We start from the raw sequence: 15,086 nt of genomic DNA on the forward strand, positions 1-15,086 counted from the left end.
TCAATATTTGGGATAAGGTGGGCAAAATTTTCCAATATAATCCAAAGAATAAACAAAGTGCTTTTTTAATGAATTATATAAGGTGACATTCTGGCTCAATATCTAAAAATTAATTGTTGTCTTTCCATCATTGCGTTTATGTTCATAAACTTATAAGTAGCAGACAAAATTTTTGAGATTTGAAGGAATAATCCATAGAAAACTGTGTACAATAAAAATGGAAGAATTTTAAAACTCAAGACATATGAATAATGATGCAAATGATCCTTTCTCTGGGTCTGATTCTGTTCTGTTACTTAAGGAGAAAACTGTCAAGGGGCCAAATAGTATGTACTATTTCATAATTTCAAAGTTAAATGCAAAAATGTACCTTACATCCAATTCTTACATAAGCTGATTACTATTATCTGCTTTATTTCAGTACTTACCTTAATTAGCTGTTCACTTTGCATCCAATTTAGTATCTGAGATTTCAATTCTTGTATCTTGTAGTTGGTTTCAGGCTTTTTTTCCCGAATAAACTGTACAATCTCTAGTTGTCTCCAAACGTCATCCAAACAGGAGCCTAAAATGCTTTTGTAGATATCTTTTGCATTGGACAAATATCCTGTTAAAAATAAAAGTGTGGGGGGGGGGGAAGCACATCTTTCTGTTCTTTTGGAAATTCCACAGTAAAAACCTAAAAGGAAATGAGTCATTGCAGAGACAATTCAGTTTTTCTTTACTCCTTTTCTGATTTTGATCAAAGATGTCAATGAAAGAAAACTTTAAAATTATGTGAACCTGGGAAATATGTACCAAATGTCTCTTTTTAAGTGACGTAATATCAACATAACTCGATATGCTCTACGTATTCTCTGAACAATTCCCATCCTTTCCTGCCTTCTGGCTTGTTAAGTGCTATTGTCTTCTTCCTAAACCCCATAATCTATACTTACACCAAGTTCTGTATTAATGCATTTCACTGAAATTTTCTTGTTATTCCATCAATACAGCTTTTGTGCTAGATTTCTGCTTATTTACATATATGACTTAACAACCTCACTAGTCTATAAGTTCTCAGGCTTTAATCCATGATATTTATGCACAATTAATTTATGTAGGTGCTAAAACAGCAGTGCCTAAATGCAGACTCACTAAGAGCAATTTTTAAACACAAAATCCTGAGACTTATCCTTGAAGGTTCAGATTCGGTAAATCTAGATTGAGTCCCAAGGATTCCTATGTCTAAAAACTCCCAGTGATTCTACTGCACAGTGAATTTTGTGAATGACTGAAGTAGAGGACCTGGCATAGTAACTTATTTAGATTGGATATTCAATGAATATTTGGGCAATGAATACAATAATAACTCAAAACTTTAATGCTCATGTTTATATTTTTATATTATGTGCATACTAATTCTAATTTTATATTAATACAGCTAAAATGATGGGCAATTTAGAGACTGACTTATGTTCTTTCTGCCTCCTCATCCCCAAACGTCCCACTGACTCTCCATACTCATTAGACTTAACCTTCTGAAAGACAAACCTAACACAGTAGCTTCCCTGTTTCAGTGGCTCCCTATCGTTTACAGAATAGTGACTGAACTCTTTTGTGTAGCTTAAAAAGCTTTTCATGATTTGGCTCTTTCTTACTTCTTTAGGTTTGGCTCTCACTGCTTTCCATCTTGTACTCTTCAATTCAGCCACATGGAACTGTTTGCAACATACCCACTGAGTCATTCTTCTGGGCTCTTAATTCTGCCTACAATACCCTTTTATACTTGAATTTACCTGGCAAACTCCTAATTATTTTAAAAAAATTATTCAGCTTGAAAGGGTAACAGTCACCATCTTTTGTGCCATTACAACACATATCTACTCTAGTACCTATTACAGAATATTGAATTTATTTCTGGGTTAAAGCCCAGAAATGAACTTCTATACCTTTAACCTTGAAACTCATTGCCTTGCTAGCTTGGGAGAGGAAGCAAACTGGAAGCTGGGAGAAAATACAGAATTCTGGGTCCAGGGTAGGCAGCTAGACCCCCATGGATCTTTCTTCCTCTGCCACTATTTTCAGAGAAAGAAAGGAGGACAACCTAACGTACTCTTTGATTTTGAGATGTTTAGAGGAGTGAGAAAGTCTTCTACTAAAAATGCCCAAGGCAGCAAGGTTATTCATTATGGCTTGGTACCTATGGTTTAAGAAGTTAAGTTTTCCAACAAGGATTTTACTTTTATAGTATTCCTCAAAGTAGCCAAATAGTAATGCCAAAGTTTGATTTAGTAAATACATTTCTTTGAAGAATAAAAACAATTCAGTCCAAGTATGTAGCTCTCAATGGTCTCAATCCTAGAGTAAAATGTAGATTCACTTAAAGGTGAATATACTTCAAGCAATCCCCCATAAATACTTGTCTAATTCAAGGTTTTGGTAAGTACTGAGCAGCAGTGAGTGTCACAACTGAACTCTCCATGGGAGCCCAGATAGTCTAGATTTTGATATTCTGCCTTACTGTTATGCTGTAACGGTCAGCCTAGCTGTTGGTAGGGCTGACAATCGTTTATAGAAATCAAAAAGTATAATGAAGACAGGTGACTAAACAGAAGGACGTGTGACACTACACCATTACACTAGTTCCAGGTGCTGTAATCTAGGGCTATAGTCCCCAGTCCTTACTTGCCTGGGAATGGAGATAAGACAATCTGATAGAGCGTCAATACCCAAATGTTTTAATTGGAGACGGAAAAAAAATCACCATGTTGGGATTTCTAAAGGTAGCTGTAACTTAGTTCCAATACCTGGCCAGATAATACTAATATAATACTTGGCAAAGTATTATAACTCCAAGTGTTGTAGAAGGAGTACAATTGTAACTCATCAAAACCTTGGATTAGAGAGAAATAATATTTGTCTGGGTTGTAGATAAGAGAAAATTTCTGGGTCATTGATCAGAAAAAAATTATTTTCACTTTATATTTTAAATATGTTCTGGAAACTCTAAATTATAAAACATAATCCTATAAATATACCATTACTAAACAAGTCTAAATAATCCTGTAATAAGAAGCCTAAAGCAGTAATGTAGTAAGACAGATGTTTTAAAGATTTTAATAGTTTAGAAAATTTTCCAAAATCTTTAAAATTTTCAATATAATCAAAATACCCAACTAATTCACATCCTAATTTACATGCACAACTGAAAAAGAAATTGCAAAAGATCTTACTGCTAGTAATTTAGCTATATTTCATCTAGCAAAAATCCAAAGCCACAAATATTCAACAAGGACCTATATGGCAAAGTGTCACCTTACATTAAAAAGTAGTGCACGATAATAATTACACAATAAAATCTGCTTAAGGCAGATTAAGCAGACTCTGTAATTCAGGCCTAGAACAGAAGATCCTAAACCTATTTTTGTAGGTGATGATAGTTGCTACAGAAGATTTCTTTTAATGAATATAAGCAAAATAAAATATATATTCCATTATAATTATGTCAAAATGTATATAATGTTTCACGTGGAAGGAAGAGAAGCTATATGATTTCTTACAAGGTGCATCTTTTTCAGAAAAGTAAAAGTTATTTCAGATGAAAAATTTCAATAATAAGAAAAGAGGAAATAAAAAACTTTCCCACCAACCCAATGCTGTGTCCAAGCTACATGTTAAAAGGACATCTCTAACTGTTACCAAAAGGTGCAAGAGAGCAGCATACTTGAAGGTCATTTCTCTTTCATCATTTGTACCTAGGTAAGCAAAAACATATTTAAAAACATAGGGTATAGATTAGAATTTTAGAATATGTATCAGAATGCTTAACAATAATAGCTAACATTTATTATCAAGTGCTTACTATGTGCCAGGCTGTTTATAAGCTGGTTGTCTCATTGAATCTATAATAATGGCCTTATCAGACAAGTTTATTATGATCTTCATTTTATGGATGAGAAAACAGTCTTAATGATGTTAAGAAACTGTCCGAGATCAATTTGTGAAGAAATGGTGGAGCTGTTATTCAAACCCAGACAGCTAACCTTAGAGTTCACACTTTTGTTGCTGTCAAAAAAAAGTTCAATTATTTCTACTCTTGGTGAGGAAAAAAGTCAATGACTCCCAGTTATGAAACAAGAAGAAAATTAAACTCATAATTTGCCAACTGGTTAAGATAAAGGTGGAGGGTCATAACAAAGCAATAACTTGAAATGGAGGTGGACACGTGGGAATATTTGTCCAAAGATATGACTCAGACAAGACGGGTACTCACAGGGACAGGCCAGTTGTCTAAATAATACGTTCCATGTAGTTCCAGAGCTAACTGAAGATAATAGATTGGATTTTACTGCGTGGGACCGAGAAGACAGGATTCTTTTAATTTAACCTGAGAAGCTCCACTTTTCTCTGTTTGACATAGGGTATGCCATGAAATATTTATTTGAACAAACAGTTCCGCTAAAAAGTTTGAAAACTATTGATTTAATCAATGAAGATCAAGGACAAATATGCAGTGGTCATTGGCAATCAAGCAGCAACAGAAGAACCAGTTAATGGGTAGCATACTGAGCCCCTGTGGAAGCAAGTCAGTCATGACCAGCAGAGAAACCAGATCTGGTATCATTTTTCTTCTGTCTTTAGGAGAACATTTCTTTAACATTTCTTATAGAGAAGGACTGCAGCTAATGAATTCTTTCAGCTTTTGTATGCCTGAAAACATCTTTATTTCACCTTTGTCTTTGTAATATATCTTTGCTGAGTATAGAAAATTAGGTTGATGTTTTTTTATTTCAGTATTTTAAAGATGTTATTCCGCTGTCTTTTCACTTGCACTATTTCTGACAAGAAATCTGATGCCATCCTAGCCTTTGTTTCTCTTATGCAACATATCTTTTTTTACTCTGGCTGCTCCTACAATTTTCTCATTATTACTGATTTTGAGCAATTTGATTATCATATGCCTTGGAATAGCTCACTAATGCTTCCTGTGCTTAGGGTTCATGAGTTTCTTGGATTTGTGAGTTTGTAATTTTCACTAAGTTTGGAAGGCTTTCAGTCATTGTTGTGCTTCATTGCATGATGTCTAGGGCCTTAAAAATTAGTTTCATCTATTTTGTCTTTGCCTTTTTGTTTGGTGGTTGTTATTTCCGGAAGGAGGATAAATCCAATCCCTGTTACTCCAGGACTGACTTTAATTAATTTATTTTTGACACCTCCCCCTCCACTTATGGGAGGGAACTAAATGGTTTAAATGCTAACAGTAATAGGGTTTATTTGGTTTCTGCAATCTGTCAAGTAATATATATCAGCTGAGAACTTAATTGAGAAGCAGTGCCAGATGATACAGGTTTCTCCCACTATCAGAAAACAGAGTGTTCCTATGAAACTTTTCATAAGCTGAAATGGAGTAAAGTGAAGAAGCAACTACCTTATTTTGTAAAAATGAAAATTCTCTTCAAGTCTTTGAGTTAGTGAAAACAGGCACTAATGTAGGTCTTTCACGAAAGCAAAGTGGCGTAAAACAAGCATGAAAAGCAGGGGGTACCTGTACTGCTCATCTTTTCCTCCTTGCTTAGCTGATCCTCCAGCATGGGTTTGTGGGCGCCATATGCTGAATCACAGTTATGCCCCCAACCATGATTAATTTCTGCATCTTCCATGTTCAATTCTTAGTAATTTGATATAATAATCCATAAATTTATATCCTTTTAAACAATAACTTTTATTTGTACTCACCTTGGTGAATAGCATCATTTATTACTTTTTCTTGTTCTTTTAAGAGAAACCTTGTCTGGTCAAAAATGACAGTGGCAAAAGTCCAATTAGCAGCAGGGAGAGTACAGAGGCATACAAGTTTTTTTAAGATAGGAGAAGCTGCTGCTTCTAGGAGACAGTATGCTTGGCACTGGCTATCTGCAAAAATAAAAGCAGTAGTGGCAGTGTTTTTATAAGGGTGGTCTGCTCTTTTTTTGACAAACCAGTTATACATGTTACTTCATGGAAAATGAACTCTATCCAAATTCTTTTCTGAGTTAAAAATCTTGAGATTGTACTAGGCTTACTTTAAGATATTTATTCTCAATAAACTAGTAAAAATAAAACAAAACAAAACCCTTTGTAGCATCTTTATGATTATCTTATTTATTAAAAAGGATTTATTTAGTAACTAATTCTACAGGGCAAATATGAGGAGCCATGTAAAGAGAATCACACAATTTTCCCCCTTTCCCTCCACCATTAGCTTACAACCTTAAGCTGATCATATTTATAACAATGACAAATTGTGTCTAGTTTTCACAAGAATATCAATAGGCAAAGATTGGCACTATCATCTAAAGGTCATAAATAAAATTTAACCAAAAGAATGAAAAGATATTCAAGAACTAGTGTCATACTTCCTTATTGATTTTAATAATGAGCATGATGGTCTTAAGCAGACTGTTCTTTAGGAGTCAAAGAATATTTTTCTTTACAGTAGAACAAATAGTCGTAATCCGTATAGGAATGAATACAAACTTATTTGCACCGCCCTGATAGTGGGTAAGAGAAGAGATAAAGCGACCATTAGCAGTTCATTTTTCCAGACTGGGCAGAAAAGTCTCAGTCTGAGGAGTTGCAGTTTGCTCTTCTCTGACGAATGCAGGGAAGCAGCAGTTTAAACGAAGAAGAAATAACACTTAGAGGACGGGAGAAGGGCAATGGGGAGGGGCAGAGGCAGTGAAGAAGGCATTCCAGGTTTGGAAATAACTTGAAAATAGAACTGGAATGAAGAAACATCTGAAACAAGTGAAGAAATTACATGGAAAATAAGGTATATTCCAGTTACCCAGGAAAGGGCTTTTAAATTTACTTAATTTGAATGCATTTAAAAAGCATATTGCATACCTGAAGCTGGAATTTCAATGACATTATCTGCTCTCCTTTCCTGATTTACTTTGTCTAGGGTTTTGTTAGTACAAACAATAGGACTTTCTTCTTGAAGAGTCAAAGAACGTTCTTCTTTATCTTGAAATTTGAATAAAAAATTAATTTAAATTGTTCAGGGAAACTTAATGTTGATTAAAATGCTTTCTTGTAATGTGATCATAATTGTTAAAGTTCTTCCTTGAAACACATCAGTATTAAATTGAACATCTATTCAGGTCAATGGACTTGACACTGTGCTGTGTAGGAAGATGAATGGTAATAATGGAAAGAACTCTGGTATCAGATCAGTGTTTCAACCCCAGTTCTGACACCAGCCTCAGTTTCTTCATATACAAAATGTGAATTAATACAGCTACCCTGAATATTGTTATAAGGTGTTATGATACACCAGGGATGATTCCTGACACCTAAAAGACTCATACGGCTCTACGTTATTTCTCTGAGACTTTCCACATACCTTTCCTTCTGTTACAAATCCTTTCCTAAGCCCCAAGCCCTCCCTGTCTCCATCCTTTCTTAATAAGGTCATTTCTTACTAGTTACCCTTTAACTCTCAGGCATTTTCTATAAGAAATCTTATCTAACTGCCCACTCTACTTCCAGGCCAGCAAAGTGCCTCTCCTTTTTGTCTCCTCACTACTCTGTGCATACTCTCTTGGCACTGACCATGTTGTATTGAAATTATCTGCATGTCTGGCCTATTCCATTACACCGTAAGCTTCGGAAAGATTCATGACATAGAAAAGCAGAGGAGAATGCCTGTTACTTGTGGGCAGTTCATTCCAGCATGCTTCTGACCAATTTATTATTTTTCATATTTACAATACAGATAATTCACTCCAACTCCTCTCAGAGTTCATTAAAGGGCAAACAGGCCAGGAGCATAACACTCATTGAGGAAACATCATGAGTACAGAAGCATTCCCTTCCAACATCGATATTCCTTTAATTGTTTGGTAAATTAATGGCTAACTTTTTTTTTGATAAAAAATTCTTTTTATCTCTTCCCTCTTTCTTTCTCTCATTTTCTGTTGCCAATATACCTTATTACACAACAGTATAATAAGGATGACAATCAGAAAAGGATATCACTGCTACTTTTGGAATTGTTTCCTTTTTTTTTAAACCCCAAATATGAGTAGAATCTGAAAACATCTGCAAACCTGAAAACAACAAGTCATTTTAAAATTCCTATTCATGTATCACATTCATAAGATGTTCTTTATATTTTGCTCATTCTTTCATGTAGAAATTATGCTCTGAATTATGGTGCAATTTGATTAAAAAGACCTCAGTTACATATAGAATTGTCACCTAGCAAGACAAATTATAAGATGGTCAAACTATTACATAAAAAGAAACTTAAAGGTGAATATATATACAAAGATGATCACAAAATTCTGAGATCTTTAAATACTTTTCTGCATTTTCACTGAATTTTTCATTGTGAAAATGCACTGATTGACAAAGTAATATAACTTTAAATAAGATCTTTAAAAGGCTGTCATATCATACTGCTCACAAGGAACAAGCATTCTTTTCTGCTTTTCTATGTCATGAATCTTTCTGAAGCAGCACCTCCATCATGGGGAATCCCAGCCCAGTCCAGTATAATCTGGGGCTGGGTAGGTAACTCTGCCCAGTTCTGGTGTTTAGTTAACAACAAGCTCATTTGACTCTCAAACTAAGCTTCATTTGAGTAACTTATGTCAAACACATTCTGAAATACTAGAATTCTAGAATATATTTTTACCAGAAGTAAAATGCTATGACACTTTATACTACCTTTGATATGGTGATAAACACCGAATGTAATACAGTTACAACTCAAACAGAAACACTTTCATAAAATTAAAAAGAGTAATAAGCAATCAAATGGGCAAAGTGCTCTTACGTACACATTAGAATATAAGTTAAAATACTGAGATAGAACTGTGAGCCAAAAGAGAAAAAAAGAATGGCAGAAAGATCAGAAAAAGTTAGAAATATGATGAATCTGTATGACCAAGTTGTAGAAAGTGAGTTTTTATAAATAGTGGCTTTTCTTACAAGTCCAAATGCAGTTCTAAATATTTTGGAAAATACATATCTACACCTGTATCTATATATCTGTTTCTATCTCCATACACAGTAAGTATCATGAATCAATGGCATTTTCTTTGACCTTGAAAAATAATGTATTCTATCTGGAAGAGCTTTATTTCTTTATCTTCTATTACATTATACATTTAGTCCTTGAAGCTACCTTATCTACACCAAAATATTATGAAATTACCTACCATCTTTTCCATCATCGTCTGTGACTTCAGTCTTTGAGATGTAAGTGTTACATTTATTTCGCAGCATAATAAAGTCGCTCAAAAGATCCAAATTACTCTCTAGCTTTTTACTGCGTTGAGAAGTTTCTTCTTCAGTTTTTGAAGAGGAAGATGATTCAACAGGTGGTACCGTGCAGTCCAAGTAACCTGTCTTTTCTTTATTTTGGATTACTCTGTGACCTAGTTCTAAGTCATTCTTTGGTTTTTCTTCTTTCCTTGGTCTTTTAGCAGAGACATATTCATCAGAAAAATCCAGGTCTGGTACGTCTTTTACCAGAGATGGAGTCTTTTGTGGAGGTGATAAATGATCATTTGTAGATTTCTCATTAATAAGTTTACTAGGTGAGGAATAACTTTCTTGCTCTAAACATGCTGAAAACAGAACATAAAAATATCCAATGACTTTCATGCCTAAATGAATGTTCTACAGGGTATTAAGGTAACTTTTAGTTATGGGTTCCAATTAATATAATTTGATCCTTAGGAGTACTTTGTTTATGGCTTTTAAAATCAATTTTTGGTCTGAATGAAATAATTTTTTAAAAAGGATAAAAATTCAGTACTTCTTTTTCCTACTGCTGGAACTAGGTTACCGGGCAAAGAAAGAATTCCAGAAAATCCCTATTGCCAGTAGTCTTACAATAAGTCATGGCCTTGGAGGGAATAGTTATTCGAAGTGTCAGTTCCACTCCTGGGTATTTATCCAAAGAAAATGAAAAACACTAATTTGGAAAGATAAATGCATCCCTATGTTCACTGCAGCATTAATTACAATAAACAAGATATAGAAGTAACTTAGTGCCCATCAAAATATGAATGGATAAAGAAGATGTAGTGTGTACACACACACACACACACACAGAGGAACATTTCTCAGCCATAAAAAAATGAAATCTTGCCATTTGCAGCAACATGGATGAATACAGAGGGTATTATGCTAAGTAAAATAAGTCGGTCAGAGAAAGACAAATACTGTGCGATTTCAATTATATGTGGAATCTAAAAATAAAACAAATGAACAAACACAACAAAACAGAAGGAGTTACAGAAACAGAGAACAAACAAGTGGTTGCCAGAGGGGAGTGGTGTGGGGGGAAGGAAAGAAATAGGTGAGATGTTATGAGCAAAATATGAATGGATAAGGAAGATGTACAGTGTGGGGAACACAGCCAATAATAACAACTTTGTATGGTGACAGGTAGTAACTAGACTTATTGTCGTGGCCATTTTGAAATGTACAGAAGTATCCAAATCACTATGTTATGTAACAGGAACCTACATGGTGTTATAAAGTCAGTCATACTTCAAAAACAAACTTACAGAAAAAGAGATGAGATTTGTGGTTACCAGGGGCAAGAGTTGGGGGAGGAGGAATTGGATGAAGGCAGTCAGAAGGTACAAACTTCCAGTTGTAAGATAAATATGTACCAGGGATGCAATGGACAGCATGATATATATAATTAACACTACTATATTTTATATATGAAAGTTGTTAAGAGAGTAAATCCTGAGAGTTCTTATTATGAGGAAAAATATTTGTTTTCTATGTCTTTAATCTTGTTATCTATGTGAGATGAGGGATGGTTACTAAAGTTATTGTGATAATCATTTCATCCTGTATATAAGTCAAATCATCATGTTCTCCACCTTAAACTGAGTCCTGAACATCAATTATATCTCAATAAAAAGAAAAAGAAAGAAAAAACAAATCAACCATATGAGGACAGAAAAAAGAAAGTGAAAATTATGAACATAAATATAAAGTTCCTAAATAAAATACTAGAAAAAGAAAAAAAATTAACTCAAAAGGGATACTCAAAAGACATTTTTGCCTTCTTACATTGTATAAGTAAAAAAAGTTAAATTAGTAAACTTATTGGTAACAAAGTAAGATTTTCTGTTGTTGAAGAGACAATTACTAGATATTAGACACAAATCTCAGCTGTCAGGTCAAAAAATAACAGTGCTGGTTTGTATTTAGGCTGATGTAAACAGAAAATGGGCTAGAAATTAATCGTTTATAAAAGGAAACAAAGTCACTCACTGAAAATGGCTAGAAATTTAAAGCTGAGACTATAGAATTTTAGGACAGAAGGAGATTTAAGGATTAGTTGATCAAACCTCATTTTTTCAAGGAAGAAAATGGGGCTTAGTGAAGGTCAAAGTAATAAATTCTGGCAGAGCCAGAGCTAATATTGAATGCTGAAATTTGGTTATATTTTCCTAGTCACCTAATGGAAAGCCAGTATCTAACATTTTCTCATTCTGAAAATGTTTACACCAGTGATACTTACTATTATGTACTTACATTCTAACTGAAGTGCGTTTGTAGGCAAAAATATCTCCAGAACATAGATTATTATGAACATAGATTATTATGATACAATCATCATCATCAGAACATAGATTATTATGATACAAACATGTATTCAGATGCTCCAAAGTTTCTGTCACAGTCAGATTTAGTTCTGCTTGTTTCCATCCCTCCGTGCTTTCAGGATTAACCATAAGATTTTCTTCTCTAACAGAATAGAGTTTCAACTCTGCAACCGAATGTTGACTGTTGGGATCTTCAGTTCTTGGTGCTTAAAAAACCATAACAAATGAAAAAACGAATAGTGAGAAACAGTCCACAGGGCAAAAAAGATGAGAAAACACAGTAAACAAAACCACATTGGAAATTTCTTAAAAACAGATTTTTTTACAAATTAGAGGAAAAAGTGAAGTGATGTGTTATCTAGTATTTCATCTTTAATATGCTAATATTTGTAAAAGTCCAAAGTATTATAGTAACAGAGGTCACATAAAGGATTGATTTGAACATATTGAAACATCATGAAGTTAAAACTATTCTAATATTTAGTAGGAGATGAAACTATTATTTTGTTTGACAATTTTAGTAATTATTAAATACATTTCATAACATTTTGAAGAATGAATGTAAGATTTATTCAATCAGAAATTTTAATTCATTATAATGAACTTAGACAAGAAGATATATTTGATCAGATTTTATCATAACTATCATTTTAGACACTGTGCTGCAGAGCTTTCTGCTTCATTACTTTTTAGTCTAAATAGGGACAGAGAATATTATATGGAGGAACTGAAATAGCACAACTGCATTATATTATTATCTGCATTATAAGTAGCAACTCAAAATAAAGACTAAATTTGAAATCCTAATTTTAGAGCTATACTTTTTATAAAGATAGTGCTTTTAATAATAATAATAATAATAATGATAATAATAATAATAATAATAATACTGACAATACATTTCTACCAATTGTACCTTTTCATCTATACTTTCTACTTAGCATTCAAAATCAATTAATCCTTACCATTAAGCAAAAATGGATTCAAAGAGTTTCTGCAGCTTTCTGATTGCCACATCATACGGTGTTTGTTAGCTGATTCTTCAGCAGTAGGCAAACTACTGAAAAAGAAGAGTTAAAGTTTAATACATTAATTATATTGAGTCTTTTTGCATAATACAAATTTAAGAAAAGTATTTTTAAGTATTTTTTACACTCAAAAATTAATTTTATCTTATAAATATGTAAACGGAAGTAGAGAGTTCCATAGACAAAATTTCAAATGCTTACTTCCTTCTCTCCTGGGAAGGTTTGGCAGTTTGTCAGCACCTTAACTGTTCCTGCTTACCTGTAACTTCCTCCTAACACTATTTCCTTCAATAGAACCTGGAGCCAGAGGGGGCTGACTTGGGAGGGTTTTAGTATTTCCTTCCATAATCCGTGTTAGCACCAACCCTACAAGCCATCCACAATAGAAGTACAATTTACATAAAATTACTGTGCTTACCATACAAAATGGCAGCTTCAACACAAATTTTTACAAAACTGCTGGTCCCAAGTCCATTCTAAACCGAATTTCTGGAGCTTCTACTGGCTGAGGATCAGAACTATGAAAATATTCTGTCTGCTCTACCTTCTCAAGAAGTGACAGGTCCTAAAATTTAGTTCAGGTCCTTCAATCTTGGTGTGTGTGTGTGAGTGAGTGATGTGTGTCTGTGTGTTCTGGGGTGCCGAGGGGAGAAGGGAGGAAATATGCATGACAATCAGTGTAAATCAGTAAATACAGCTCATTACCAGCTATGAAGTTACTAGCTTTGGGAGGGACGAGACCACTAATTCACAAACCCTTTAATCTATGCCCCAAACCTCCCACATCCTCCTAAGTGAGAATTGATAGTATCCTGTTTCTCTGTTCACACGGAACATATATGAACATGCTAATTATTAGTACTGCTAGCTAAATTGACAGTTCTAGGCAATAGTAGACTGCTAGGTTTTATGTCTAAATCATCAATTTACCTACATAATCTGGTATGTGGTGGCAATATTTGAGAATCTAGACAATTCTTGAACCTTACCAAGCTCTCTTTGACACCTAGACACCTCAGATTGTAGGCAATTGTTTTAAAGTGAAAGGAAGGGGAAATGTTTAGACAAGCTACGTCCAGCATGAGACCACAATATAGACAAATACTCTCATTCTTAATGAAGCTCTCTGAAGATATGTCTGAATTTGATACATTCTTCGGTTATATATAAAAATATGTTCACAGTTCAGTAATCAGTTAGTATGGAAATAAAGACTTATACCACATAGACGTTTCTTTTTAGCACCATAAAATCTAGCATACAGTTTAACATGCAGTAGGCACTAAAAATATTTGTTAACTGGGTATATTTCCAGCCAAAACGTTGTGTTCTGAAATAAAAGTAATGTGGGCCATAGAAGCAAGTTAAGAGTACAGTAACATTACATATTATTTTTCCTTTCAGTTTTTTCCCCTCTTTTTTTGGGGGGGGGTAGGTAGTTAGGATTGATTGATTGATTTATATGGAGGCACTGGGGATTGAACCTACGACCTTGTGCATGCTAAGCACACTCTCCACCACTAAACTATACCCTTCCCCCCCATTTCTGTTTTTTTAAATACTTTTTCCCTTTGTTTTTATTTTCATAGTTGAGGTGTAAATCTGTTTTTAAAATAGGGATTTTTAAGTTTTTATATTCATTAACCAACAGAAATGATTTTCATCTTGCCAGTGATGAGACAATTTCTTTTAAATTGTTTCAAATGACACTAGAACTTTTGGCTTATTTTAAAAGCCTTTTTGTTCTAACTTTGGCATATTACAATTCACAGATAAAAAGTTTAATAAATTCTAATTAGATATTTGAATTATAATAATAGATATATAACTTGTGTGATTAAAAAGTTTATTATATAGTTTAAGTAAATACTTTCAGTATCAGATTGAAATTCAAGATTATACTAATTTCTGCTGGTTTCTGTTTCTAATTGCCAATCTGCCTTAACTGATGGATTAGGGTATATGGAGAAAATAAGAGTAAAAGAGCACACCAAAAAAGTATAGGTCTTGCAAATAAACATCTTGCACCTTAGCAAAGGGACTAAAAATATTTAAACAAATTATAGTTTCTTATTCATTCTATGCTATTTTTTTAGCACTCATGATCTGATATGGGCAGTTCTAGTTCACGGTAGATGTCTGTATAGCACAAATTTACCCCTCAAGGGAAATACCCATTTGCCATAAGATGAAGCTAACTGGGGCCTTCCGTGCCAGGCTCCTCCATCTTACATTGTGACACCTTCCTGAGACCATTAAAGAAGCCTGAGCAGCTAGTGATGAGATGCTCCAGTTGCTTCTGGTGACCCAACAGCATTCTCCTCTGGCAGATCAGCCAATCATAGCTAAGAACTCAAAACCCCGCACACAGCTCCCACAGTGTCCACTCTGGGAATAATGTATTTGTAGACTTGTAGTTTTCCTTAAAATGTGTTATTTTAGGATACATTAA

The 15,086-nt window shown here is 33.9% G+C and overlaps 1 protein-coding gene and 1 long non-coding RNA gene across 6 annotated transcripts in view; one reads left to right on the forward strand and one right to left on the reverse strand.

Annotated features, from left to right (window-relative positions):
- Positions 1-15,086, reverse strand: part of SHOC1 (shortage in chiasmata 1) — a 61,671-nt gene that overhangs the window by 25,206 nt on the left and 21,379 nt on the right. For 3 of the 4 annotated variants that reach the window (XM_032478183.1, XM_032478180.1, XM_032478182.1), the window contains exons 11-17: positions 12,572-12,666; positions 11,651-11,812; positions 9,189-9,599; positions 6,868-6,987; positions 5,719-5,895; positions 3,633-3,737; positions 429-607 (exon numbers count right to left, since the gene is read on the reverse strand). In XM_032478183.1, the coding sequence (XP_032334074.1) occupies positions 429-607; positions 3,633-3,737; positions 5,719-5,895; positions 6,868-6,987; positions 9,189-9,599; positions 11,651-11,812; positions 12,572-12,666 (1,249 nt within the window). The remainder of the gene's footprint in view (positions 1-428; positions 608-3,632; positions 3,738-5,718; positions 5,896-6,867; positions 6,988-9,188; positions 9,600-11,650; positions 11,813-12,571; positions 12,667-15,086) is intronic. The other variant, XM_032478184.1, reaches the window with a different exon arrangement.
- Positions 1-15,086, forward strand: part of LOC116663228 — a 62,177-nt gene that overhangs the window by 20,816 nt on the left and 26,275 nt on the right. The gene's annotated exons all lie outside the window — the stretch shown is intronic.

The sequence above is a fragment of the Camelus ferus genome, chromosome 4 (genome assembly GCF_009834535.1).
Source record: "Camelus ferus isolate YT-003-E chromosome 4, BCGSAC_Cfer_1.0, whole genome shotgun sequence".
Taxonomy (NCBI): Eukaryota; Metazoa; Chordata; class Mammalia; order Artiodactyla; family Camelidae; genus Camelus; species Camelus ferus.